Source organism: Patagioenas fasciata, chromosome 2 (assembly GCF_037038585.1).
Source record: "Patagioenas fasciata isolate bPatFas1 chromosome 2, bPatFas1.hap1, whole genome shotgun sequence".
In the NCBI taxonomy this organism is placed as follows: Eukaryota; Metazoa; Chordata; class Aves; order Columbiformes; family Columbidae; genus Patagioenas; species Patagioenas fasciata.
Genome location: NC_092521.1, coordinates 68,761,962 through 68,786,406, shown reverse-complemented (window position 1 = coordinate 68,786,406; position 24,445 = coordinate 68,761,962). Strand labels below are relative to the sequence as shown.

The 24,445-nt window shown below is 41.8% G+C and overlaps 1 protein-coding gene and 1 long non-coding RNA gene across 8 annotated transcripts in view; one reads left to right on the top strand and one right to left on the bottom strand.

The window, feature by feature from the left end:
* Positions 1 to 24,445, top strand: part of LOC136098163 (sodium-dependent neutral amino acid transporter B(0)AT3-like) — a 37,030-nt gene that overhangs the window by 8,338 nt on the left and 4,247 nt on the right. For 2 of the 5 annotated variants that reach the window (XM_071804351.1, XM_071804352.1), the window contains exons 2-11: positions 1,197 to 1,337; positions 2,886 to 3,023; positions 5,147 to 5,328; positions 5,711 to 5,821; positions 11,232 to 11,344; positions 11,737 to 11,865; positions 12,481 to 12,637; positions 14,379 to 14,583; positions 15,612 to 15,771; positions 17,450 to 17,612. In XM_071804351.1, coding sequence (XP_071660452.1) covers positions 1,197 to 1,337; positions 2,886 to 3,023; positions 5,147 to 5,328; positions 5,711 to 5,821; positions 11,232 to 11,344; positions 11,737 to 11,865; positions 12,481 to 12,637; positions 14,379 to 14,583; positions 15,612 to 15,771; positions 17,450 to 17,612 — 1,499 coding nt within the window. Of the gene's footprint in view, positions 1 to 1,196; positions 1,338 to 2,885; positions 3,024 to 5,146; positions 5,329 to 5,710; positions 5,822 to 11,231; positions 11,345 to 11,736; positions 11,866 to 12,480; positions 12,638 to 14,378; positions 14,584 to 15,611; positions 15,772 to 17,449; positions 17,613 to 19,452; positions 22,522 to 24,445 lie in introns of those variants that run through there. The other 3 variants (XM_071804350.1, XM_065831322.2, XM_071804353.1) reach the window with 3 other exon arrangements.
* LOC139827188 (uncharacterized) lies at positions 8,829 to 19,776 on the bottom strand. 3 transcript variants are annotated; one of them, XR_011737492.1, is made up of 4 exons: positions 19,418 to 19,776; positions 15,564 to 15,756; positions 13,586 to 13,865; positions 8,829 to 9,444 (listed from the first exon to the last, which is right to left on the bottom strand). It is a non-coding gene; the product is annotated as an uncharacterized lncRNA (long non-coding RNA). The 3 variants fall into 3 exon arrangements; XR_011737493.1 differs by having other exon boundaries at positions 13,586 to 13,695; positions 19,418 to 19,768; XR_011737494.1 differs by having other exon boundaries at positions 13,586 to 13,670; positions 19,418 to 19,766.

Here is a 24,445-nt window from a genome sequence, read left to right as displayed (position 1 = left end):
ATCCTTGTGTATTCCCCCACCTCCTTCTTGGGGATGAAGACAGAAGCCAAGAGCTGAGCTGCTCTCTGCTCTCTGATGGTGATGGTGAAACTGCTCTCCCTACCAGCCTGGAGGGGAGAAGGTTTCCAGAGCTGGAAGAGCAGAGCAAGGTGGACTTAGACATGAGATTTGGAGGCAAAGCTGCAATTGTATAACAAGGCACAGGTTTACTGACAAAGTAATGAGGAGCAGCAAGTCAGTTATGAGTTGGTAGGAGGATTGGGAGGGGGCTGAGGCAAGACTTTTGTCTGTTTCCCCAGAGAAAAGAGGCTTCGTGGCCACAGTGATTGCTGGCCATGGCCATAAAATTCGATCTATTACACCATTTTGATTTAATTGGACATTTGGGCAGGTGGCTTAAACATACTGATGAAGGTCCAGATCTCGTGAAAATCAACATCAGTGCAAAGGAGGGAGACACAAACCCACATCCCTTCTGAGGGAAGGTGGGGGAGATGAGACATTACACACCATTTTGCAGGAGGAAGCCAGGCTGCCGGCAGGATTGATACCTTCCCACAGGCACCCAACAGCACAGGCTGCCTCTGGCCCAGGGGAGCTGCTGTGAGAATAACAGGAAAGATACAGAGGATGCAAATCAGGAGGAAATCAGGTTTCATTGCTCCCACATCTCACAGAAAAAACTTCAGTCTCGTTTTCAGTTTTTCATTAGCCAGAGGCTCTGTGCTCTGAGCAGAACTTCACATAATGAAGTAAACTGGTCTCTTGGGGGTCTTCACTGCAAAACGCTGCTTTACCAGGGGAGAATGGAGGAGCACATGTCTGAGAGCTTTAGGGAGGGAAATCAGGTGATGCACTGAAGGGGAAACAGATGGTACAGGGGAGAGGCAAGCCCTTGTGCTTTATGAGCAGTGGGAGAAGATGCTTGAAAGAAAGGGCAATGGAGGAAATAGTGAGGCTATTTATAATGGGCTGTAGCAGTGCCTGAATGGAAGTGTCCTGCAGCACTAAGCATCCCAGTCCTTCCTCCTACATCTTCACCAATAAAATTACCAGTAACGGATGTTACTTGGCAGGTATCCCCAGCAATGCTTCCTCTCAACACATCCTACTAGGACTTTGTCAGGGTCATAAGCAGTAATTTCAGTGACAGGCAGATACTCATGTGGCTCAATTGCACTTACTTGTGTTTTCAGGGGCATTCCTGATCCCGTACTTCATTGCGCTTCTCTTTGAAGGAATCCCACTGTTGCATCTCGAACTGGCCCTAGGACAGTGCCTGAGGAAAGGCAGCATCGGTGCTTGGAACACCATCTCACCTTACCTTGGAGGAGTTGGTAGGTATCTCCGGCTCCCAGTTCGACTGCAGCTGAGCTCCCACCCATCATTCATTTCCTACAAACCTGTGCCTGATGCTTGTTAGGATATAAAATTTTTATGATGAGGGTGGTGAAACGCTGGAACAGGTTGCCCAGAGAGGTGGTAGATGCCCCATCCCTGGAAACATTCCAGGCCAGGCTGGATGGGTCTCTGAGCAACCTGATCTAGTTGAAGATGTCCCTGCTCATTGCAGGGGGGCTGGACTAGATGACCTTTGAGGGTCCCTTCCAACCCAAACTATTTTAGATGCTATAATTTTATATCACTCCCATCAGGTGTTGCTCAGCACATGGGAGCCTTAAATGAAAACCTCAGAATCTTTGCTGTGGGAAGCATAACAATCATGAGCTCTGCTAGCCAGTGCTGCCCCGTTCCGACCATATCCTGGAGCATACAAAAGAGCTGCCTGCCTGTGGTGCTTCTCACTCCTCCCTCACAGCCCCTCCAGGAGCCAGTCTTCTCTGTCCAGGGGTAGTCAGACTGGAGGGGGGACAGAAAGACAGGAAACCAGGAACAGGAGCCTGGCATCTCCTAAAGAGCCTAAAGCATCTGGGAAAGTTCCCTTCCATGGGAGGGGGGCATGGTTAGGCTACTGGAGGGATTGCTATTAACCTGGCTGGGCACAAGGGACAATCCACACAGCAGTGTGCATCAGACTGGTGTGCAGTCCTGTACCGGCAATTATTTTTTCTAATTATTTAATTTAATATATGATGAAAAAACATATATTGTGTCCTGCATACATTGTTAGGTTGCAAAAAGTGAATGGAAGCAGCCATCATTAGGGGGTTGAACCATAAGCTCTACCAGTTTTGAGCCAACAACCTCCTGCTTGCAGGGACAAGGAGGAATCCTCAGATGCTTCAGCCAGGGCTGCTGGACCATGACCTGCTTTAATGGGATTGTCAGCAACAGCCATGCCTGTGCGGGTGTGTGGAAGGAGAAGGGATGAGTAAGAGGGCTTATCTGAGGGCCAGAGGGCAAGCAGGAAGAAATACCAGGCAGCAGGTGGTGCTCCCAGCTAAACCCATGTCCTACAATTAGGCACGTCCATCCTCCCTTGGCAAAAATGCAAGCAAGCAAAATCTGTGGTGTTGTTATTCTTCCTTCCTTATTGTAGGAGCAGAACAGTTACCAGCTTAGGGCATATGTGTGTGATTTGGGACAAAAGAGTGCCCTCATGCAGGTATAGTCTTATTTGGTCTCTGCTATCGAAATTGTCCCGTGTTGTAGAAAACATTTATATACTAGAGCAAAGACTTCAGCCCTAATATTCTACACAATAGGAAGTGCCAGTCTTCTTGGCATGGCGCTGGTGAACTGGGGGTACTGCACACCAGTGTTTGGCTACTGAGGACACAAATGCCCATCTTTCATGTGAAAATCCTTGGAGGGGGAAATAAATTACCTTGAAAAATTAGGAATCATGAGCATCTAAGAGCAAGTGCTGTGAATGATAATTTTTTCCAAAGCTTTTCTAATCTGGGATCTTGTGCTTTCTGCAGGTGTAAGTTCGTGGATGGTGTCAGTTCTGGTGAGCTTATACTACAACACTGTTTTAACCTGGGTGATGTGGTATTTCATAAACTCCTTCCAAGAACCTCTTCCTTGGAGTGTTTGTCCTCTAAATGAAAACAGAACAGGTAACTACCACTTTGAGCATCACAGCTAGCAAAAGGAGGATCACAAATGTCAGAGTCTGTGGGCTAGTAGGGGGAAAAGGGAAGTTTTGTTTATTTTTTATGCCTGCGCTATGACACAAGTACCAATTTGAAAGAGTGTCCTCTCCTTTCTGACTATGAAAAAATAGCCCTTTATCAAGACACACATGACTGCTATCATAAACTATGTATCAAGACACAGGAGATTGTTAACATAATTAAGAACCACATTTATGACTATGTCTTCCAGTAAATGCTGTAAATGAGACTTCTGAGTTTTCATTAGGTGGTGTGGCATTGGTTATGGCTCACCACAAGCTCCTACAGAAACCTTTCATCTCATTTGACATGATGTACTGAGTTGCCAGAGCAGGACGCAGAGCCCTGCTGGAGAACTTTGGTTTCTGCCTGTAGATTGCTGAGACTAATTTTGCACATCTGACAAGACAGCTTCCTAGAGCAGCTAACCAAGAAAACCCTGAGAAGCGACACTTGATCTGGCCTCAAGTTGTGCACATGACCTGGTTTGTTTTGCTGTGAAGAAGGAGGAGAGCGATAAAAGCCTACTTTAATCCATCATCCTCACAGGAACAACAAAAGCCAGAAAGTCCATGACTCCTTTTCTCAATTTCAAAATGGGAAACGAAATAATGGTGTTGTAAAAAAGAAAAAGAAAAGGAGTAGCTAAATAAGCAAAACACTTCTGAGGTAGCAGAGAAACTACTTAAAGAGAGACTCTTTGAGGCTCAGACCAAATACATACCACCCATTACAAAATTTTTAGTAAGGCCAAAGACAGTGTACCTTAGCAGGATAAGGAAGACTGCTCTCAGTTCTTTAAAATTATTTTTCAGCTTTCTTTTTTATTCAGAGCAGGAGAGATGACAAGTTCCAGTGCAGAGCAAGAAACATAATCTGAGTAAGAGGCTAAGAAAAAAGACAAAACAGCAGAAGTCAACTTTCTTTTGACATCTTAGTTATTCCTAAGGATTATTCTAGAGTAGGAAGACAGTCAGACATCCCCTGTCTTTGTTACAGAAGTAGAGAGAATTATTTTTGTCTTGAGAGATAGGATTCTTTCATTTCTCAGGATTCAGATGTCCTAAGTAGTGAGCTGAACCAATGTTTTCCAAACCTGATCAGTTTTTTAAAATCAACTAGTTTTTCATACAAAAACCTGCATTTTTGTTATGCATCTTTAAAAGAATATTGAAGAAGTCCTTTAAGCAAGGATTTACAAATATTATCTTTTTTACATCATACATAACAATCCTTTGATGTCTTTCATCACGGTTTCTTTTGCTCTGTTAAGAGGTCTTCCTGTCCTCTTTACCTGAGCTAGCATTGATGGCTCTGCCCCCCAGGGTCAGGTGGCAGTAGGGCCTCTCCTGCCGCTGGGGCAGCACCCCACAAACCTCTCCCAGAGATGGGCTCCTCAGTCAGTCCTTTCTCCCAAAACACAGCAGAAGGACCCACAGCCACTGTCTCTTCCAGAGGCTGGAGGGCGGCGAGGCGAGAATGGAAGAGCAACACACTTTGCTTCCTCCATCTACTTGAAAATATTTGAATTAACATCTATGCAGAGGTGTGAGCACGGATCATGCACTGAGCCTGGCTGGGTTGTGCCTGCTCCCCTGGGAACCTCCCCTGGGATTCCTGCTCACAGAAGTCCTGCAAATGTGAACCAAACAGGCTGATGCCCAGGTCTTGCCCCACTGCTGGGCTGTGACATAGACAGGCGACCCTGGGCTTGGATGTATCTTCAGCTGCCTGAACTTTGTTATAGCTCCACCAACTTGTAGACACACAGGTAAAAAGTCCCATAGTCTCCACCACAATTAGAGTTCAGATTTTACCTTGGACTGAGTATGACACCTTTTCTATTCATAAAGTTATCACCTGTAGAAACGTCAGTGGTGCCCTGGTGTGTAGATCTGACCTAAGTCTCAGTCTCAGCCTGCCGTGACAGAGTTTACTTGCTGCATGTTACAGACCATCCTGCCACTCTCCATTAATATAAAGTATTGCTTCCTAACTATAAAGCAAGTGGGAAAAATATTACCAGTTTTAAAATTTATTCTCATGCTTGCCACATTTTTTTCCAGGGCTCAACGAAGAATGTTATGAAAGTACTGCAGTAAATTATTTTTGGTACAGGAAAACTTTGAACATAACACCCGATGTCACTGAGAGTGGCACTTTACAGTGGTGGCTCATTCTGTGCTCAGCAGCTTGCTGGGCAATTGTCTATCTCTGCACCATCCGAGGAATTGAAACCACAGGAAAGGTACGGAAAGGACAGAGAAGCACGTTATCCCACATTCTGGATCTTGTTCTCCAGGGTTTCCCCACCAAGGAAAAACTTTCCCCATTTACCACTCTAGCACCATTTCAGTGTGCTCCTTATCTAAGGAAGCAATAACAGTGGTACAGGTGGATCAAAATGACCCCTCCCTCCTTTTCCATTACAAATGCTTCTGCCCTGCCAGTGTCCCCTCACACAGTTTTAAGAGCAATTTTGTTACAGTAAGTTCTGCTTCTTTTAAAGATGGTAATATTCATGTGTAGCTGTTATATCTAATATTATTAGGATTATATCTTGCAGTAACTTAAATAGGATCTATTAATGTTACTGTCAGTAACTGTCTGTCTGTTTTGTCCTACTTTAGGCAATTTACGTAACAGCAATATTTCCTTACCTGGTCCTAACTATATTCCTTATTCAAGGGCTCATGCTACCAGGAGCCACTGAAGGTCTAGCTTACCTCTTCACCCCCAATGTAAGTATTACTACTACAGTCAGAAGTACTACTTTTCCTTTTTCTCTCCTCAGATCTCGTACTGTATATTCATTTTCCAGCAACTCCTGATCTAGCTCCCTATCCAAAAGCTCAGCTAAGTTCTTTTTTCCTCAGACGAAGTGATATAGTATTTCAACATACTTCAGCAAGAAATGAAGCACCAAAGTATTCAACAGATCAGTAATAAGCATACCAGAAAATACTGGAAAATTTAGTGTTAAGTTTGTTATGGATGCCTCGGTCTTGAATGTGTAAGTAAAACTGATGCACTTCAACAGAATAATCTCTCTTTTACACACAATAAAGATGGGATTTCCCTGCCAAGGCTCCAGAATTTACACAGCTAATCTTTTAAGAATTAACAAGGAAAACAACTGAGGAATTACACTGGAAAGTGTAAGGTTTTTTAGGGTTGAAGGTCATTGTCTCCTACACCTGTTTCTCCATAGCTGATGTTTTCAGCCCCCTGTAGCTGCCCCTGAAAGTAAAACTGCTTACTGGAGAATACCTTTCTCCTATTTTTTTTTTTCCTCATCTTCTCAAGGGGACAGGAGTCCCAGATCCCTACATACACTAGCTGTTTCAGCAGGATCTCTTTACACTATCCTTAGTGGTCTGACCTCATGCAAAGTCAAATTGTTCCTCCAAGTGGTTTCTATCAACCATAGGCTCCTCACAGCTCCACCTTCATGTCAAAAAACTCTGTAAAGTGGTGAGTATAAAGGAAGAAGAGCAGCACCCACTGACAGATGGTCTCGGAGCATCCCATGCCTCCACAGCCACAGTGGTGCTCCTCGTTGCAGGAGCACTGGGTATTTTCCTTTCCCTCCCTCCAACAGCAACATAGGCATTAAGGAAAACTTAGTCCAAGAAGACCAGAGAATAGGTTATATGTCAGCCTAGAAAGGGACAAAAGCAAGAGGAAGCTCAGATGAGATTCCACCTTCATAGAATCACAGAAAAGTTTGAGTAGGAAGGGACCTTCAAAGCTCATCTAGTCCAACCCCCCCGCAATGAGCAAGGACATCTTCAATGAGACCAGGTTGCTCAGAGACCCATCCAGCCTGGCCTTGAATGTTTCCAGGGATGGGGCACCTACCACCTCTCTGGGCAACCTGTGCTCACGTTTCACCACCCTCATTGTAAAGAAATTCCTTCCTCATGTCCATCCTGAATATCCCCTCCTTTAGTCTAAAACCTTTACCCCTTGTCCTATCACAACAGGCCCTGCTAAAGTCTGTCCTCATCTTTCTTATAGGCCCCTTTTAAGTCTCCCCAGAGCCTTCTCTTCTGCAGGCTTAACAACCCCAACTCTCTCAGTCTGTCCCTCACAGCAGCTGTTCCAGCCCTCTGATCATTTTTGTGGCCTCCTCTGGACCCTCTCCAACAGGTCCATGTCTTTCCTGCATTTTCATCCCCCAACCCTGCAAGCCCAGTGGCACTGAACACTGTCAGAGCTCAGAAAGGACAACCATGGTCTTTACAAGAGATCAGGACATGCACTTACATTGTTGTGGGGGCCGGACAGGACAGTAAATGCTTGGTAAAGTGTCTCACTGAAGGAAGCATGTTAGACAATCAGAACAGCACTTGGCCTGTTGTCGTTTGATCTCAGCCTGGCTGTCAGGTTTCTCTTGAAGAACTTGGACATCTTTAGGACTTATGATTACTGTGCAGTGAACTTAATGCAAAAACTGGATTTGTGTGTATTTGCAAAGCCTGGAGGTATTGAAGCACTGAGGGGGAGCAGATCGTCATAAAAGAAAAGCTGGATGGTTTGTAGACTGGCAGCAGAAGTAAGGATGAAAATGCAACTGCAATCAACCTATGATTAATGATTAGTCACTTTGAGGATGGAGTTCCTGGGGACATTCCTGAAGGGCCATCTGAAGACAGTTTTGGAGACGAAACTACATTCTTATCAACGAACATGGAAAAAATGATGCAACAGCTTGGTAAGTTGTATCTGCTATGGGTGCTGTTATTGCACAGAAAGCAAGACAGTGAAATTTCTTTGTTAAACAACTGTTATGGAGGATGTGAGCATTTCAAGGACTTAAAGATAGTAAGAGTAGAACTGCAACATCTCTCTCCTCCCCTTGCCCACAACTGCAGTACCAGCATTGCCTTTTCTTTTAGTTCGTTTGATGAAAACTATTCCCATGACTGATATCAGTAAATACAGGGGTTTTTCAAATTACTTAACTGTTTGCTGTTTTCTTCTTCTTTTCCTGTCTTTTTGAAGGAAGCTTGTGAAGTTTTAACAAAACAAAGTAAGAGTTAGCTCACCTACTGCTTGTTTCTGCTTGCTTTAAAAATACAATTAAATTTAAAAAAAATTAAAATAAACCTTTTGGACATTCTCCATTCATTGGAGGCAATCTTTTCTATCTTTTTTCCAACTTTGCAGTGCAGCAGAAAGTGTAGTTTCTTTATAATAGCTGCCACATCCACTCTCTGGTAACTGTTACACCTCACTGCTGTTTTTCAAAATCTGTGAAAGTAATACTTAGTGCTAAAAGTCACATCTTACTCAGTTTCAATTTCATAATCGCCCAACTGAATTTTTTTTTTCAAAATAACCATTGTTTAAATTCATTCACTTTCCAACTCTGTATTTTAGTTCTCATCAATAAATATCACAAATAATAAATGCATGCATACAGTTTTTAAGTATGGCAGGCTGTGGTTTTATTTTCATGCAGAAATACATAGTCAGCTTTTTGCCATCTGATACACTCTCACGCCTTAAATTCTAGAACAAATAATGGAAATTTATTTTATTGACTTTCAGATATGGAGAAAAGTCAGATGATTTACTCATCCTCTCTAAATCCTGGGCTACTTGGAAAGTGAAGCTGCCAAGAACTCATAAAGATATTGAAGTTATGCCCACAGACACATGAAGGGAAAGCAGAAGTTGTACAAAGATGAAGCAACACCAGAGCTGGAACAGAATTTTGGAAAGGTTCTTGAAAATAAAGAAAAAATAAAAAAAAAATATCAGAGGAAGCAGAAAAGAGATCCTATCAAGCATCAGCAATGGCCTTTAAAGCGTTCAGCTTCTGAGGACCTGTGTGTCAGTTCAGGAATACAAATGTGTCCTTCTCCAGTGTCTCTCACATCTGAAAGAGATTCAAGGATTGTAAACACCTGGGGGTTCTCTGGAAATGAGCAATTCCAGGGCCTTGGCTGGGCAACAGAGGCCTGTCCCCAGAGGTCTGCAGCTACTTAATGAGCAGTGAAAAGAGCCAAAAAGAAGAAAAAGAAGGCAGCATGGGCACTAGATGCTACATCACAAGGGCAATTTGTAATTTTTATTTCTATTTTGCAGTTTAATTTTGCACCTGATATATTACTGTGAACAGACACTTAAAATTCCTTCAAGGTACCTTGTGTGCCCGTATTGTTTCTGGCATTAAGGAGAACAAAAATCATAGAATCATATAATGCCCTGAGTTGGAAGGGACCCTCAAGGATCATCGAGTCCAACTCCTGTCCCTGCATATGACAACCCCACAGTTCACACCATGTGTCTGAGGACATTGTCCATCTCTTCTTGACACTGTCAGGCTTGGGGCCGTGACACCTCCCTGGGGAGCCTGCAAAAAGAAAAAAAGAATTACATTCCTAGCTTCAACACATTTTTTCTACTGAAGGCACTCCTACGAAACCTATATGCCACATTACTGAAAATATAAATTAAGATTTAGATTCATATTTGCTTAAGAAGAGATAATGACACTGCCATGGCATGCTTGCCTGTCCACTACTTCTTCAAGCTTGGGGGTTGATCAGTATCTTTTAGAGTCAATAAAAAGAACTGCATCTGGCACCAAACTAAACTATCTCCAGACTCATTTGCCAAAGTCCTCAGTTAGAAAGCCAGATAAGTAAGAGCCACATCTATCAGCACTGACAACATACTTTGCAGCACTTAAGCTGCCAAGGCCACGTAGCAATGTGAATGCTGAAGTTCTGCATTGCAACAGCAACCTAGTTCTGCACCTGCAGGAGGTCCTACCAATGAGCACTCCGGCACTGGAGAGTTTGGTTATGATCTTCCAAAATAAACCTCTAGAAAGGCTTCCACAAGGTGAAGCCCAGCAGCCAGTAATGGTTGCACACTTTTGCTTGCCACACCATGTTGTACAAAATGTTACTCCAGGTCTGCTATGGTCAAAGCACCGGGACACCTGTGGAGAAAGCGTCTGCAACAATGGTGTTCAATGCATCCCTCCACACTGAGGTCAACCCACCATTCTCACTCTTCAAGCTCAGGCCAGCTTCAGAGAAACCCAAAATAATTACATACTCGTCTCTTTTTTCTACAAATACTCCTAGTAGGATCATTCCTGCAAACAATCCTAGTAATGTTCCAGGATCGATAGCACAGGCACGTAGATACAACACAGCAAACACACCATTTGTCCTGCATGACTGGCATGCAGAGTTGGCTCAGGCTGATATAAAAAAAACCTGAAATACTCTACAGACCCAGTCCTGCTGATTTTTAAAACACTCATTCTTAACTAATCCTGTTTCCTATTTCCTCTACTTGATAACAGATTGAAAAGTAATTCACCTGGTAGGCTGTGAATGTAACACACCACTTCATAGCTTCTGCAGGAAACCAATATTTGTTGAGCACATTTACATTTTGAGCATTATTTATGTTTTATGTTTTTCTTTTAGACTGATTTTAACTCCTTCTTAGTGCAGCTATTTAAAAATAGATATTATTCTCTGTAATCCAACAATCACTGACTTTTCATTTATCTTCCTCTCTCACATCACCCTTACATCAAAATTCAAATGCTGGTCTGTCAACTTCTCCTTTTTCCCTTATTTTTCCTATGTAGTCCTTTGAATTTAAGTCACTCTGTTTAATCAATATCCTATTTTGTCTGATTGGATTTTGAATCTTTTTAAGTGTAAGAAAATTGGAAATCTATGGAATCACTTTGTGTCCTAAAACAATAAAGGTTTAGTATTTTCTTATACAGGTTTAGGAAGATGATATTATTAAACTGTAAGTTACCCAGTATGTGGATTAACAAAAAGAAATACATTGAGGAAAAATGTAATGCACTGTCCTCATTATGTGCCTAGTGCCTATCATTTAGAAATACACTTTTATCATCAGACAGAAGAGGTGTACAATGAAACACATTCTATAGTTACTACATACATTTAAATAGACCAAATTATGTCTTCAGAAACACCTGCTTTACTGACATCTTTTGTACTAATTTCCATTTTTGGTGTATTTAGATGGTAACACAAATCACAATTTCACTTGTGAAACAAGAGACGAGCGACAAGAATGGAGAGAGAAAAACAAATTTTAATTCAAGCCTAATACATGCATTTATTCCAATTCTTTCAGCTGCACGCTTTGAAAAATCCCCGTGTATGGCTTGATGCAGCTACTCAGATTTTCTTCTCTCTCTCTTTGGCTTTCGGAGGGCTTATTGCATTCTCAAGCTACAATCCACCAAAGTAAGTAGAAGTACAACCTTTACAAGTGGGTTAAATTCTTGCTGCATTTCATGCAGTTTTCTAAAACTTTCAAAATTATTTCCTTGGTATATTTCTAAAGGATCTTAACAGCTGCTGTCTTTCTAAAAGGCCAAATAGGTTTTCTAACAGGAAGCAGGAAAAAAATAGCTAAAGAAATAAAATGTTTGCAGAAATAGCTGAGAGAATGACAGATTAGAGATCTTCTATCTTACCAATTACAACAGATTCCTTTCTTATGCTCAGCAAGTACATTCAATGTAGACTAACAACTTGTATAGCAGGCTAAAAATAAATAACTATTTTCCATACCCTGGGGAAGATAAATACTGCCTTTTTTTTAGTCACTTTGCCTGTTTGAATTCTATCTGTAGAAATGACTGTGAAAAGGATGCTGTGACAGTAGCAATTGTGAACAGTGTGACATCCCTCTACGCTTCCATCCCAGTCTTTTCTGTTTTGGGTTTTAAAGCAACCACAGGCTATTGGGACTGCTTGGACAGGTGAGAAACTTGCATTTCCCGTGTTATACTGTGGTTTCAATGCCTAACTACATCATGTGTTACTTGAAAAACATGAATTTAGATAATTTATTTTCACTGAAAAGGAAAAGCATCTGTATGGAGGCTTCTATAGAAATAAAAAGTATTATGGCACTGAGGCAAGAATGATCAGGAGTAGCATTTCTAAGAAGCAAGACAAATTATAAAACAATCTATTGCAAGTAGTGCATCAAGGATCACATCTCGGTCTCAGACTAGCATTAGAAGTAGTTAAAAAACCACCACCTCTTCATATTCCACCAGATTCACTGAATTATTAAATACATCTGGTAGAAATGGTGTGTAGAATTGAAAAAATAGGAATAGAATGTTTTAGAGACTGCATCTGCATAATGTACTCAGGCTTGTATCTGAAAAAGAAGTCATTAAATGTCCTTAATATTTTCTCTTAGCTATCTTATATATAAGTCCTCATTTAATATTTTCCTTTATACTGTAAGTAACAATGCAGAAGGTAAACAAAACTTTCTATTAACATCTGAATATATGTCATAGCATTTCCAGCCACATCATCTGCAAACATTTAAACTGAAGATACGTTGGTTTCTCTGGCAGGAACATTATCAGTATCATCAATGAATTTGATCTTCCAGAGGAAAGCATCATGCGACAGAACTACACAGCCTGGATTAGTTTCCTAAATTCATCATATCCAGAAAAAATTGCTAGACTCAAACTGAAAAGCTGTGACCTTCAAGAATTTCTTGATCAGGTACCATAATTGCTTTCAACAAAATAACCCTTAAACAAATGATGTAGAAGAACTAGTATCTTCATTTTTTTTATAAGTACTTGAACTTTTACTCTACTTGTATTGGATATATTATACATAATCATGAAACAAAACAATTTTTCAAAATTTGTAAAAATAACACTGTGGTGGGACAGTCTGAACTCAAAGCTGCCTGGTACAGCAGGCAAAATTACACATTATTATCACAAAACTAGTCTTCAAAAGAGCTCCTACCTGGAGCCTACCATGGACACCAGATTAGCACAACAAGAGGAAACACACCTAGCTGAAAGATTACAGAGAAAGGATGCTGAGTGGGAGTTTCCTAAATCCATATTTAGGAAAGTGTATATATATATATATATATATATATAAAAACTATTAAAATGTTGACTATTTGCCTTCAACCACATATATAACTACCAGGAAGGTACCTTATCACAGTCTTTTATCCTTTCCTCAACTTTACCTTCCCTCTAGTCCTCTCCCTTCTATTTTTCTCCCCCTCTGCACAGAATCTAACCAAGATTTCACTTCTGTTTGCCCCCAGCTCCCCTCCCCCCATCAAAATACATCATGATCCTCTCTTTCTTTTACAACCCTCCTAAAGCATTTTCCCAATCACTAAACACAGGTGTTTCTCCCCTGTTTCCTTCCCCAACCTCATTCCACTTGCTCCAGTGATCCCACCCAATCCTGTAACTCTCATTTAATATTCACCCACTTGTACTCCCTTGCAACAAGTGCTTACCACCTAATGAGGAAAAAATAGGGCTGTGATTGGAGGAAAGAATAAGAAAGAAAGAAGCTGGAGAAAAGAATTAAAATAAAATCTTTAGACAATACAGTAGGCACATTTGCTAGAGACAGAGTGTGCTAATGAGAGCCTTAACACACAATGACAGTGAAACAGGCTGTTTTACTCACGTGATGGAGAAGTCCAAGGATGACATTCCAGCCCTGACACGAGTCGGTTTCTGTTTTGTCCAGCTTTCTCCAATGGCACCCATTTCTGATTTACAGTTTGACGTAATTTACTTCCAAATAAGAGCAATGTCAGCATTTTTCAACGCTTGAATTTAAATATCTTTCACCTTGGGAGACTGAATTCAAGTAAATCTGGCTGAAATCAGGTTTTTCACTTCTAGGCTTTTCTGCCCTGGTGATTTCGGAGGGTTTTGTAATCCACAGTTCCTCAACTCTTTTGCTGTTAGAGTGGCAATCATACCTTTATGTACATCTTTTTCTTTCTAGCAGCTATTACATCAGATTTTTTTAAAAACATATTTAAGTTGGTATTAGCAAAACAATTGCTATGTCAATTACAACTCTCCGATCTGCTTCATTCTACACTCATCTTCCTGTGCAAGCTAAAATTCTGCTCTATGGTTGTCTACACATTTAAACATATTTAAGTTGGTATTAGCAAAACAATTGCTATTTCAATTACAGCTCTCAGATCTGCTTTACTCCTGACTCGTCTTCCTGTGCAAGCTAAAATTCTCCTCTTTGGTTGTCTACACATCTCTGACTGACCATTTAAAGTTGAAATCCCCACAAACACTCCATTTTCTCAACGTCTGGGTGCCACAGAGCCCCACAGGCTGACCAACACCCTTGACTCCGGGGAAGGACAGGAGCATGTTCTAATTCTATACAGATGACAAACTACATTTGCACCATCATAATGTATATTTTTATCTGTATGTGAATTCTGCAGAGCGTATCAGGAACTGGCTTGGCTTTCATCGTTTTCACTCAAGCCATCATTCTCATGCCAGGCTCCCAGGCCTGGGCCATCCTGTTTTTCATAATGTTGTTCAGCTTGGGCCTTTCTTCTATGTTTGGGAACATCGAAGGAGTCTTCACTCCTCTTCTAGAGCTTCGAGTTATATCTAAATCACTAACCAAAGAGCTTTTATCTGGTAAGATATTTGCTTTGCTTTGTGCAGAGAAGGTGGCTTCTTTATAGATGCACAAACTACAACCTGCTTAATAATTATCACAGAATAATTAAGAATTTGTAATACAAACTTAGTTATCTCACAGTGTTCAATTGTGTTTGCAGAAGATAAGCACACAGATGAGGTAGCAGTTATGGCAGAAGCTGTCAAATGACAGTATTATTAATATATTGCCCTTGCCAGTTTGGTTTTTATTTAGCTTGCAAGAGCTGTTTCAGTCTGAGAAAGCTTGTTAAATCGCTGTTCCTGGAGTCAAGTTCACTCTGAGCTATCGCAGAGATCAGGAAGAGCCTTGTCTCCACTTGAGCCTTTGGCACCTAAAGTTACTTCAGGGTAACATCAGCTGCTTTGCCATAACCACCTGTGCATGAACTTACCACATTGTCACAATCACACAACAGGTCATTCACCCCTATTTAATTCAGGTTTGTGCTGCTACAGCTTATTTCACATTTCTGTGAACATGCCAGAGTAGGAAATTACCACTTGGAAACTGAGGAGCGAGTGTGTGCAATCCTGTACTTGCACCAAAGCGGGAATCTTTTCAACCAGAGACAGTGACTGAACCCAACCTGCTCCTCAGGAACCAGACTCGGTGAGAGTCTGAGAAATCCTGCTACAAAATTGGTCTAGAAAAATCGGTCCAGGAAAATTTCTGGCAGTTTGAAGTAATGGACTAACACTTCCGCACAATGTGCCCTTCTAAATTCTTATGGTGAATATTGCTGTCATGCCTTTTTCAGGGTGGCATCTTATTGTATCCCTCCCAACTTACAGTTTTTTGTGTAGAAAAAAAAAATATTTACAACTTGATAAGGTAACTATAGTATTTTGAAACTGATTTTCCAGTTATGGAAAGCTTGTTGTAGCTCCATAGAGAGAAAAAGAATAAAAATCACTAGATATAGAGCAAAAATAATTTAGAACAAAAATATACTCACCTAGTTCAGTTCAGCATTTCAGTACCAAAAATATCTTTCTTTCTTCAGGTATAATATGTCTAATATGTTTCCTCATTGCTCTGTGTTTTACACTGGCTTCGGGGAGTTACTGGATTGACATTTTTGACAGCTATGCAGGCTCGTTGCCTCTTCTAGTCATTGCCTTCTTTGAAGTGATTGGGGTTGCATATGTCTATAAAATGAAAAGGTAAGTTGGAAACAGATGGAATTTTTTCTCCTAAGCTGTAAATACATTTTCTTCTCAATCCACGTATGTTGCCTACAGGTATACAATATTCACTTATTTGTGTACGTAGCACTTAACAGTTCTGTGCACGTAGTTATCACTCTTTGCTTCAAGTCTCCTATATTGGTAAAACAGGAGGGATAATCTCTGCATATGACTTACAGAAGGGGGGATCCTAAGTTTAAAGCTAGAAAGTCAACAGTCCTTCTTTGGCCAAGAGGGTTTTACACTGTCTTTCAAATATCCTCTTGTTACTGCCCTTTTGGTTTGTATACTCTTGTATTTTTTGTTTACCATTATTTTTTCCCCTCAAATTTCATAGTAAGCAACATCATAAAGTAGCTCCCCCATATTAAAAGGTTCAACCTGCCTGCTGAGAATCTCCGTAGTCACAGACACTAATTGAATTCACTCTTTAGTTCAAAAATTTTCTGCATCCTTTGTATTTGTAAACGTCAGAAACCTTCTCTCTAATTCTTACTCTGACACTTGGATCATGAAGGTCCTGATATTTGTAGATCACTTTGTATACCATACAGACAACAAACTTACGATCAGCTAGTGCTGTTGCTTATCAAGGTGTTTCAGTATCATCCAAACTTAAGTCTTAACAGAGGCTATGATTTTAAAAATAAGAAAAAGAAGAAAAATCTTCCCTCAGTAACAGCTAAAGTTCCTGCATTCAATTTTCTTTTAAGATCCTTGGAGCTCTTCCCATGTTAAAGTGTGATAACTTCCAGGCTACATCATCATAAACAATTATCACACACCCCTCTTGCTGCACATACAGCTAGCCTCAATCTTCCACGATGAAGTAGCAGCAATAAAATCTGGTTTCACACGCTACAACAGACTGCGGATTCCACAGCACCTGTATTTTCTCTGTTCTGCTAGTATACACATAATTTTTCCTCTTTGCTACTATGGGATACGAGCACAGTCAAATCACTTTTTCCTGGTTCTCAAGAGAATTTCCAATACCTTCAGTTAGATTAACAGAACTGAGGACAAAACTGGTGTTTGAACACAGACACACACACATGCTGCAATTCCTATTCCAGATTACAAAACTCTTTCCAATTTGATAGATACGGGTTATCAAGTAAGTATCAAACCTAGAACTGTATATCTACTGTCCATTCAATGCACAAAACTGTATGAGGTACATGTAAAAGATCAGCTCCACGTCCAAACGTCTGCCCCTACTGACTGCAGAGGAAGCTGGCTCAGGTTGCAATAATTCTGTCCCTGACGTAACTTGAGTTGATTAAGTCTTCTTAATAACAAGCTATGTTTGTGACCTTGGCAATTTTGTCTTTTTAAAATGTTTTATTAGTTCTACAGACCAGCTCTAATATTTTCATCACTTATTTGTGCTTAGAAACCTTAGACTAGGTGTTTAGGTAATATAAATTAACAATGTAAATGGCTTATTCATCCCTGGTAAGGATCAATAAATACCTACTTTATTGATATTATTATTAAATAACTTACCACAGACTTAAATAAAGACGACTAAGGAGTAGAAAAGATTTTGGGAGCTGTACCATACGTTCAAAACTTGTAGAAAAATATGCAAAAAAATGAAACTGTTACCACTTGGATGCAACATTATCATAAACTTGCCTCCTCTTCAAAGGTTCAGTAAGGATGTGAAATGGATGACTGGACGAAAACCCAATCTCTACTGGCAGATCACATGGAGGTTTGTTAGCCCTCTACTCTTGATAATTGTCTTCATGGCCTTTGTTACTCTTCAGATCCAGAAGCCGCCAACCTATGCAGCATGGAACCCTGAATATGTATGTTCCTGAACATTTTCAAAACTTTTCTTAAAAGCAAGAGTTGTATATTTTTGTGCCTTACCAGATCCTTTAAATCATTGCTACCTACCACTTACCTATGCAACTCAGCCTGAAGCACTGCAATGCTCACAATGAGAGGGCTCCAGTATGCACAGAGGTTACAACGTTACACACATTGAAATTGTCTCCTGATAACAGGGCCTCTTCTTAAGAAGTCCTACACACACCATACTCCACTTTTTAGAGGTGTTTGTGATGGAGAGAACTGTTGTTTCTCAGAGCCTCTGTACATACGGGGTTTTCAGAGGGGGAACAAACGCATGAGCAGAGCTTTAGAGCAGAGTAAGACATGCCAGGGATGAAAACATTTCTCAGTGAGAACTTCCAGTATCATTGGGGCCCCAATGAATATATGAATGTTTACCTTTGACAGGCAGACAGGGAGGGAGGCAGTGGTCTGAGAACAGTGTTGGTTAGTTCAGCACCAGAGGTGTCAATGCTGAGGATGTTTGATCTGCGTGGCACTGGCTCACATCAGTTGCAGTTTAGAATCATAGAATGATTTAGGGTGGAAAGGATCTTGTAAGATCTTTGAATCCAATCACAAGCCTAACACTGTCAAGTCCACCCCTAAACCATGTCCCTAAGTGCCACATATACGTGCCTTTTAAACACCTCCAGAAGTGGTGACTCTACCACTTCCCAGGGCAGCCTGTTCCAATGCATGACAACCCTTCCTGGGAAGAAACGTTTCCTAATATTCAATCTGAACCTTCCCTGGCACAACTTGAGGCCATTTCCTCCTGTCCTAATAATTGTTACTTGGGAGATGACACCGACATCCATCTCGCTACAACCTCCTTTCAGGTAGTTGTACAGAGTGATCAGGTCTCCCCTCAGCCTCCTTTTCTCCAGGCTGAACAGCCTCAGTTCCCTCAGCTGCTCCTCATCAGACTTGTGCTCCAGGCCCCTCACCAGCTTCGTTGCCTTTCTCTGAACTCTCTCCAGCACCTCAGTGTCTTTCTTGTAGTGAGGGGCCCAAAATCAAACACAGGAATCGAGGTGTGGCCTCACTAGCACCAAGTACAGGGGGACGGTCACTTCCCTGGTCCTGATAGCTACACGATTTCTGATACAAGCCAGGATGCTGTTGGCCTTCTTGGCCACCTGGGCACACTACCGGTTCCTGTTCCACTGCTCTTGAACAACACCCTCAGGTCCTTTTCCAAAATCCCTCTCAAATACACCCTGCGTAGTGGTTTGAAGATTGATTCTGGCCTTAAACTGCACAAGGATTGCAGTCATCCTCACAGAAAGGTGTCAACCTTCATACTATAAACATGCACATGGACTGGCACCTCAAAAAAAAGCTTTCTGCTCCCAGTACCAGCAGTGTATCCTCCAAACATCATTATGTATCTGTCATCCCAAAATAAAACTCACAGCCACAGACTTGCAGAAATAGCATTATCACCATTCCCTCCCAATCGTTCAAATAAATTTTTCCAGTTTGGCAAAGAGCATGTTTGGTGATTGCTGAAATCAAGTAGTCTTTGAGTACCTCAAAGAATAATCAGAGCCTAACCAAGGGCGGGTGCATCCCTAGGAGTACCTCACACTTCCAGCTATAAATCTTTGAAAGTATGAAACATTTACCACCACATTTATACCCAGAAGAAGGGTGTACAGAGGACACGGCTATCAAATGCTATTGTAGAGCAAGAGCAAAACTTTTGCTATCCTTACTATAGCAGCACAAGAAAATGCATATAGAAATCACAGCAAAATGCAAGTGTACCTACCAATTATTTGGTGTGCTTGTTTTTTATCTCCATAGGAAGGCTTCCCTATGAAAGAAGAGAAAGTTTATCCACCTTGGGTACAGGCCATCTGTGTGCTGTTAGCCATCCTTCCTTGCATGTTTGTACCTCTCGTAGCACTCTTCCATCTGATCAAACGAATGCGCAGAAGCAAGGACCCAAACTTTGTACCACCTGAAGTGTTTTCATGTCAGAGGGCTAATAGGAACTTTTCTCATCCAAAAGAACATATACCCATTGTATCTGTCTCTAAGTAAAGATAAACCAGCCTTTGTTAGACAAGATTAGTTGCGGTATGGTATCATTCAACCAACCCAGTTTATGCAGTTCATATGTTACAGTCAATCATTAGCCCTCTATAACAGAGCTGCTACGTTTCTTTTATTCTCAGCTAATTTCACAACTGTTAGATTAATCTTGTCCCTCCTACATCCTCTGCTGAATCCTACATACTGAGTACCAGCCCTATTGCTTTAACCCTTTCCACACATTACCAACTTCATGCCTCTGTTCAGCCAGGCTTTAAATTTGGAAAGCCTGCTGGTTATTACAAGCATCCTCTGTCTTCCTTCATTTCTCTTGTAAACAAACAGTCCGTTCCTGAGGATCAGCAACCTAAAGACTGGAACACAAGCGCCTACAGTTTCATTCACTGACTCCCCTCTGAGAGATATAGAATGGAAGCTCTTGAAGAGCAACAACTTCTCTTGTCCACTACATTCTTACTTTTTGTAAATCCCTATATGCATTTAAATAGCATTTATTTTATGATTATTTCATAGTCTCAAGCATTGCAAAGAGCAAAAATAAAGTATCAGCAGTTAAAAGAATGTACATTAAATAAACCTGAGTAATTAATTTAGTACAAATATTTTACCGTAATATATTGCAGAATTCATTGTAGTGGCAAATACTGTGAAAACAAATGTCCCCATTTTTTTCCCCTTCATTTTTCATACTGAACACAGTAATTGAATACTGTAATAAAGGTGCAGATACATGTAAGCCTCAGTGAGCTGCAACCTTACATGACATGACAATGAAGTTAATCTTTCCTTAAAAGCAGGTTTTTCTGTACTTGCCTGCAGTTCTGGCCACTCTGCAGTGATGGGAGACAAGGATTCCTTTTGCCTAAATACCTTAGCAGCCAGCAGCCTCTGGAAAAATACAGAGAAAGCATGTGAGGATAAGGCATGACGAAGCCTTTAGGCTATTTAAAAAGAGCCAAGGAAAGAAGAGGAAGTACGCACAGCAGTTACCAGGCCAGAGCCTCTGGCCCTTCCACTCTGTGGGATGAGTAGTATCACCTGTGAAACAGCTAATTGCCCAGGCTCTGCATGGTTTTACATCTAAGAGATATGGACTTGACCAATGATCTGCATGATAATGTCCAGCAATTCCCCATGGCAGCTGCCAACAGCCCCAGGCCTTCCAGTCAATAGAGAGGTAGGTACCCCAGCAAGGAAACACAGCTTCTGTCAGCAGAAACCTCACAAGTCACAAGAGTCCAAGCAAACTTCTTGCTGTCCCACAGCTGTGCACTGTAACAGCTGCTGACAATGACACTGAAGATTTCAATTGCCACTCTGCCTGCTGCAAATTAAATTTGAAAGGTTATGAGTAAAAAAGGCTTCTGCCAAGAATTAATAATCAGAAAACCCCAATATAATTGGAATTTTGAGCATATATCCATTTAAAGCTGTAAATACTTACATAAGAATTTTTAATTAACTAAAGCATACACTCTATATTCATGTCTCTGACTACAGATAGCTAGATGTTTGTTAGTCATATATGCATAGTATATGCAGCAGATTTAACTATTTGGTCAGAGATCTGTTCCTTAAGAAAAGCGCATCCAACTTATACAGACACAAGCTCAGAAAATAATTAACCTGCATATACAAGACTGCGAAGTCTACAAATCTATCATCTTGAGTCACTGTCGTGGCACTCACAGACTTCTTGACTTTTGAGCTACCCCTTCCCATTTACCAAAGGAAGACTCTGTGGGTCACCACACACACAGTTCAGCCTGGGACACGACCCAGGGGGAGGACAATTTTTAAGCTCCAGTAACTACAACTACATCAGGGAAACGCACAAACTGCAGTTACTGTTTAGCAAAAGTAAGCATGTAGAAAATGTGTTGAGCAACTCTTGCAGGACTCTTGCTTTCCTATTCTTAGATGTGATCTCTATTGGAACTCCTGTGCCAGAACTGTAGCATTATTCCAGTAAATTAGTGCTACAATCTTCCCCTTCCTATTAATATAAAGCACAGTGTCTTCTAGCTACTTTTTTTCTCTTGAATAGCTTGGCTGACTTTGTTTCTTGAGTAAGCACGTGCACGAAAATATGAATCTGTGTCAAAGTCTTACATACCAAGCATTTTCTACTTCTGCTCACCCTCCTCCCTATCTTTTATCTACATATCCCATCAGATCATCTTTGCTGTAATACTCTGCTGTGAACTCATACCGTTCAGACAGACAAGACTTCTCTAGAATTGTCTAGGCTGTAAGAACAGCCTGGATTCTTTGGGGGTAAATCTGTAAAGGACATGGACGCAGGCATGGTGATGTCCAGCCTTAAGCAGAATCCACAGCCCTAAGACAAGGAGGTCAAGTATCTATTAAAGGAAGAAGTCTCAGAAGGAGCATTGCAACAGCACTAAATAAGGTAGCATCCAAATTACAGTATCACAGTATGTTTGGGATTGGAAGGGACCTCAAAAGATCATCCAGTCCAATCCCCCTGCTCAAGCAGGAACGCCTAGGTGAGGTCGCACAGGAACATGTCCAGGCAGGTTTTGAATGTCTCCAGAGTAGGAGATTCCACAACCTCCCTGGGCAGCCTGTTCCAGTGCTTTGTCACCCTCACTGAGAAGTTTTTTCTCAAATTTAAGTGGAACCTCTTGTGTTCCAGCTTGATCCCATTACCCCTTGTCCTATCATTGTTTGCCACTGAGAAGAGCCTGACTCCATCCTCATGACACTCACCCTTCATATATTTATAAACATTAATAAGGTCACCCCTCAGTCTTCTCCAAACTAAAGAGCCCCAGCTCCCTCAGCCTTTCCTCATAAGGGAGATGCTCCACTCCCTTAATCATCTTTGTTGCCCTATGCTGGACTCTCTCCAGCAGTTCCCTGTCTTTCTTGAACTGAGGGGCCCAGAACAGGACACAATATTCCAGATGTGGTCTCACCAGGGCGGAGTAGAGGGGAAGGAGAAGCTCTCTTGATCTACTAACCACCCACCTTGTAATACACCTGAGGATGCCATTGGCCTTCCTGGCCACAAGGGCACAGTGCTGGCTCATGGTCATCCTGTTGTCCATCAGGACACCCAGGTCCCTTTCCCCTACACTGCTCTCTAATATGTAATTTCCCAACCTATACTGGAACCTGGGGTTGTTCCTGCCCAGATGCAGGACTCCACACTTTCCCTTGTTAAATTCCATCAGGTTATCCCCCGCCCAACTGTCCAGCCTGTCCAGGTCTCGCTGGATGGCAGCACAGCCTTCTGGCGTGTCAGCCACTCCTCCCAGCTTAGTGTCAGCAAACTTGCTGATAGCACACTCAATTCCCTCGTCCAAATCGTTAATGAATATATTGAATAATATTGGCCCCAGTACTGACCCCTGAGGCACTCCACTAGATAATGGTCTCCAACTAGACTCCGCACCATTCACTACCACTCTCTGGCTTCTCTCCTTAAGCCAGTTTGCAACCCACCTCACTACTCTGTTGTCTACACCACACCTCCTCAACTTAGCAACTAGGATGCTGTGGGAGACTGTGTCAAAGGCTTTACTGAAGTCAAGGTAGACCACATCCACCGCCCTGCCATCATCCATCCACCTTGTTACATTCTCATAAAAGACTACGAGGTTGGTCAAGCATGACTTACCCTTGGTAAAGCCATGCTGACTGCCCCTAATAACCCTCTTATCCTTGATATGCCTTGAGATGGCACCAAGGATAAGCTGTTCCATTACCTTCCCAGGGACAGAGGTGAGGTTGACCGGTCTATAATTACCCGGGTCCTCCTTCTTGCCCTTTTTGAAGAGTGGAGTGACATTTGCTTTCCTCCAATCCTCAGGCACCTCTCCCATTTCCCAAGACTTGGCAAAGATGATGGAGAGCGGTCTAGCAACGACTTCAGCCAGCTCCTTCAGCACCCGCAGATGCATCCCATCTGGACCCATGGATTTATGGATGTCCAGACTATTTAATTGCTCCTAACCCAGTCCTCATCGAGTAAAGCAAACTCCTCCATTGACCTGGCTTCATCCGGGGTCTCAGGGGTACAGGGCTCCCCAGGACAGCCTCCAGCAGAGTAGACAGAGACAAAGAAGGCATTCAGTAATTCTGCCTTCTCTGTATCTTCTGCCACCAGGGCACCCATCCCATTCATCAGTGGGCCTACATTGGCTCTGGTATTAGTTTTATCTGCTGCGTATTTGAAAAAGTTTTTTTTGCTGTCCTTGACCCCTCTCGCCAGCTGTAATTCTAAGGAGGCCTTGGCTACCCTAGCTGCCTTCCTGCATCCTCTAACAGCAGCCTTATATTCCTCCCAAGCAGCCAGCCCCTGCTTCCATGACCTGTAAACTCTCCTCTTCTGCTTGAGCATACCCAACAGATCCCTATTCAACCACGCAGGCCTCCTGGCTCCCTTCCTTGACTGCCTATGTGGGGGGATGCTCTGATCCTGAGCGTGGAAGAAGCAAAATTATCGTAAAACAACAAATAGAGAAAAGCTGAAGAGAGAAAAGCATATTCCTTCTGGAACACTGGCAATTCCCTACATTCCAAAATTTGATACCTACCTCAAATTGAGATTCACAGTCCAAAATCCCCTCCCAAAAGGAAGCAGTGGGGTGAAGGATGTGTTTGATGGACACATGCAGATACTACAATTTCCTCTAGAGAGACTCCTGTCAAATTCCTCCCTTCCAGCCCTGCACAGAGACATTAAAAACCAACTTTTCCTCCCTATCACACT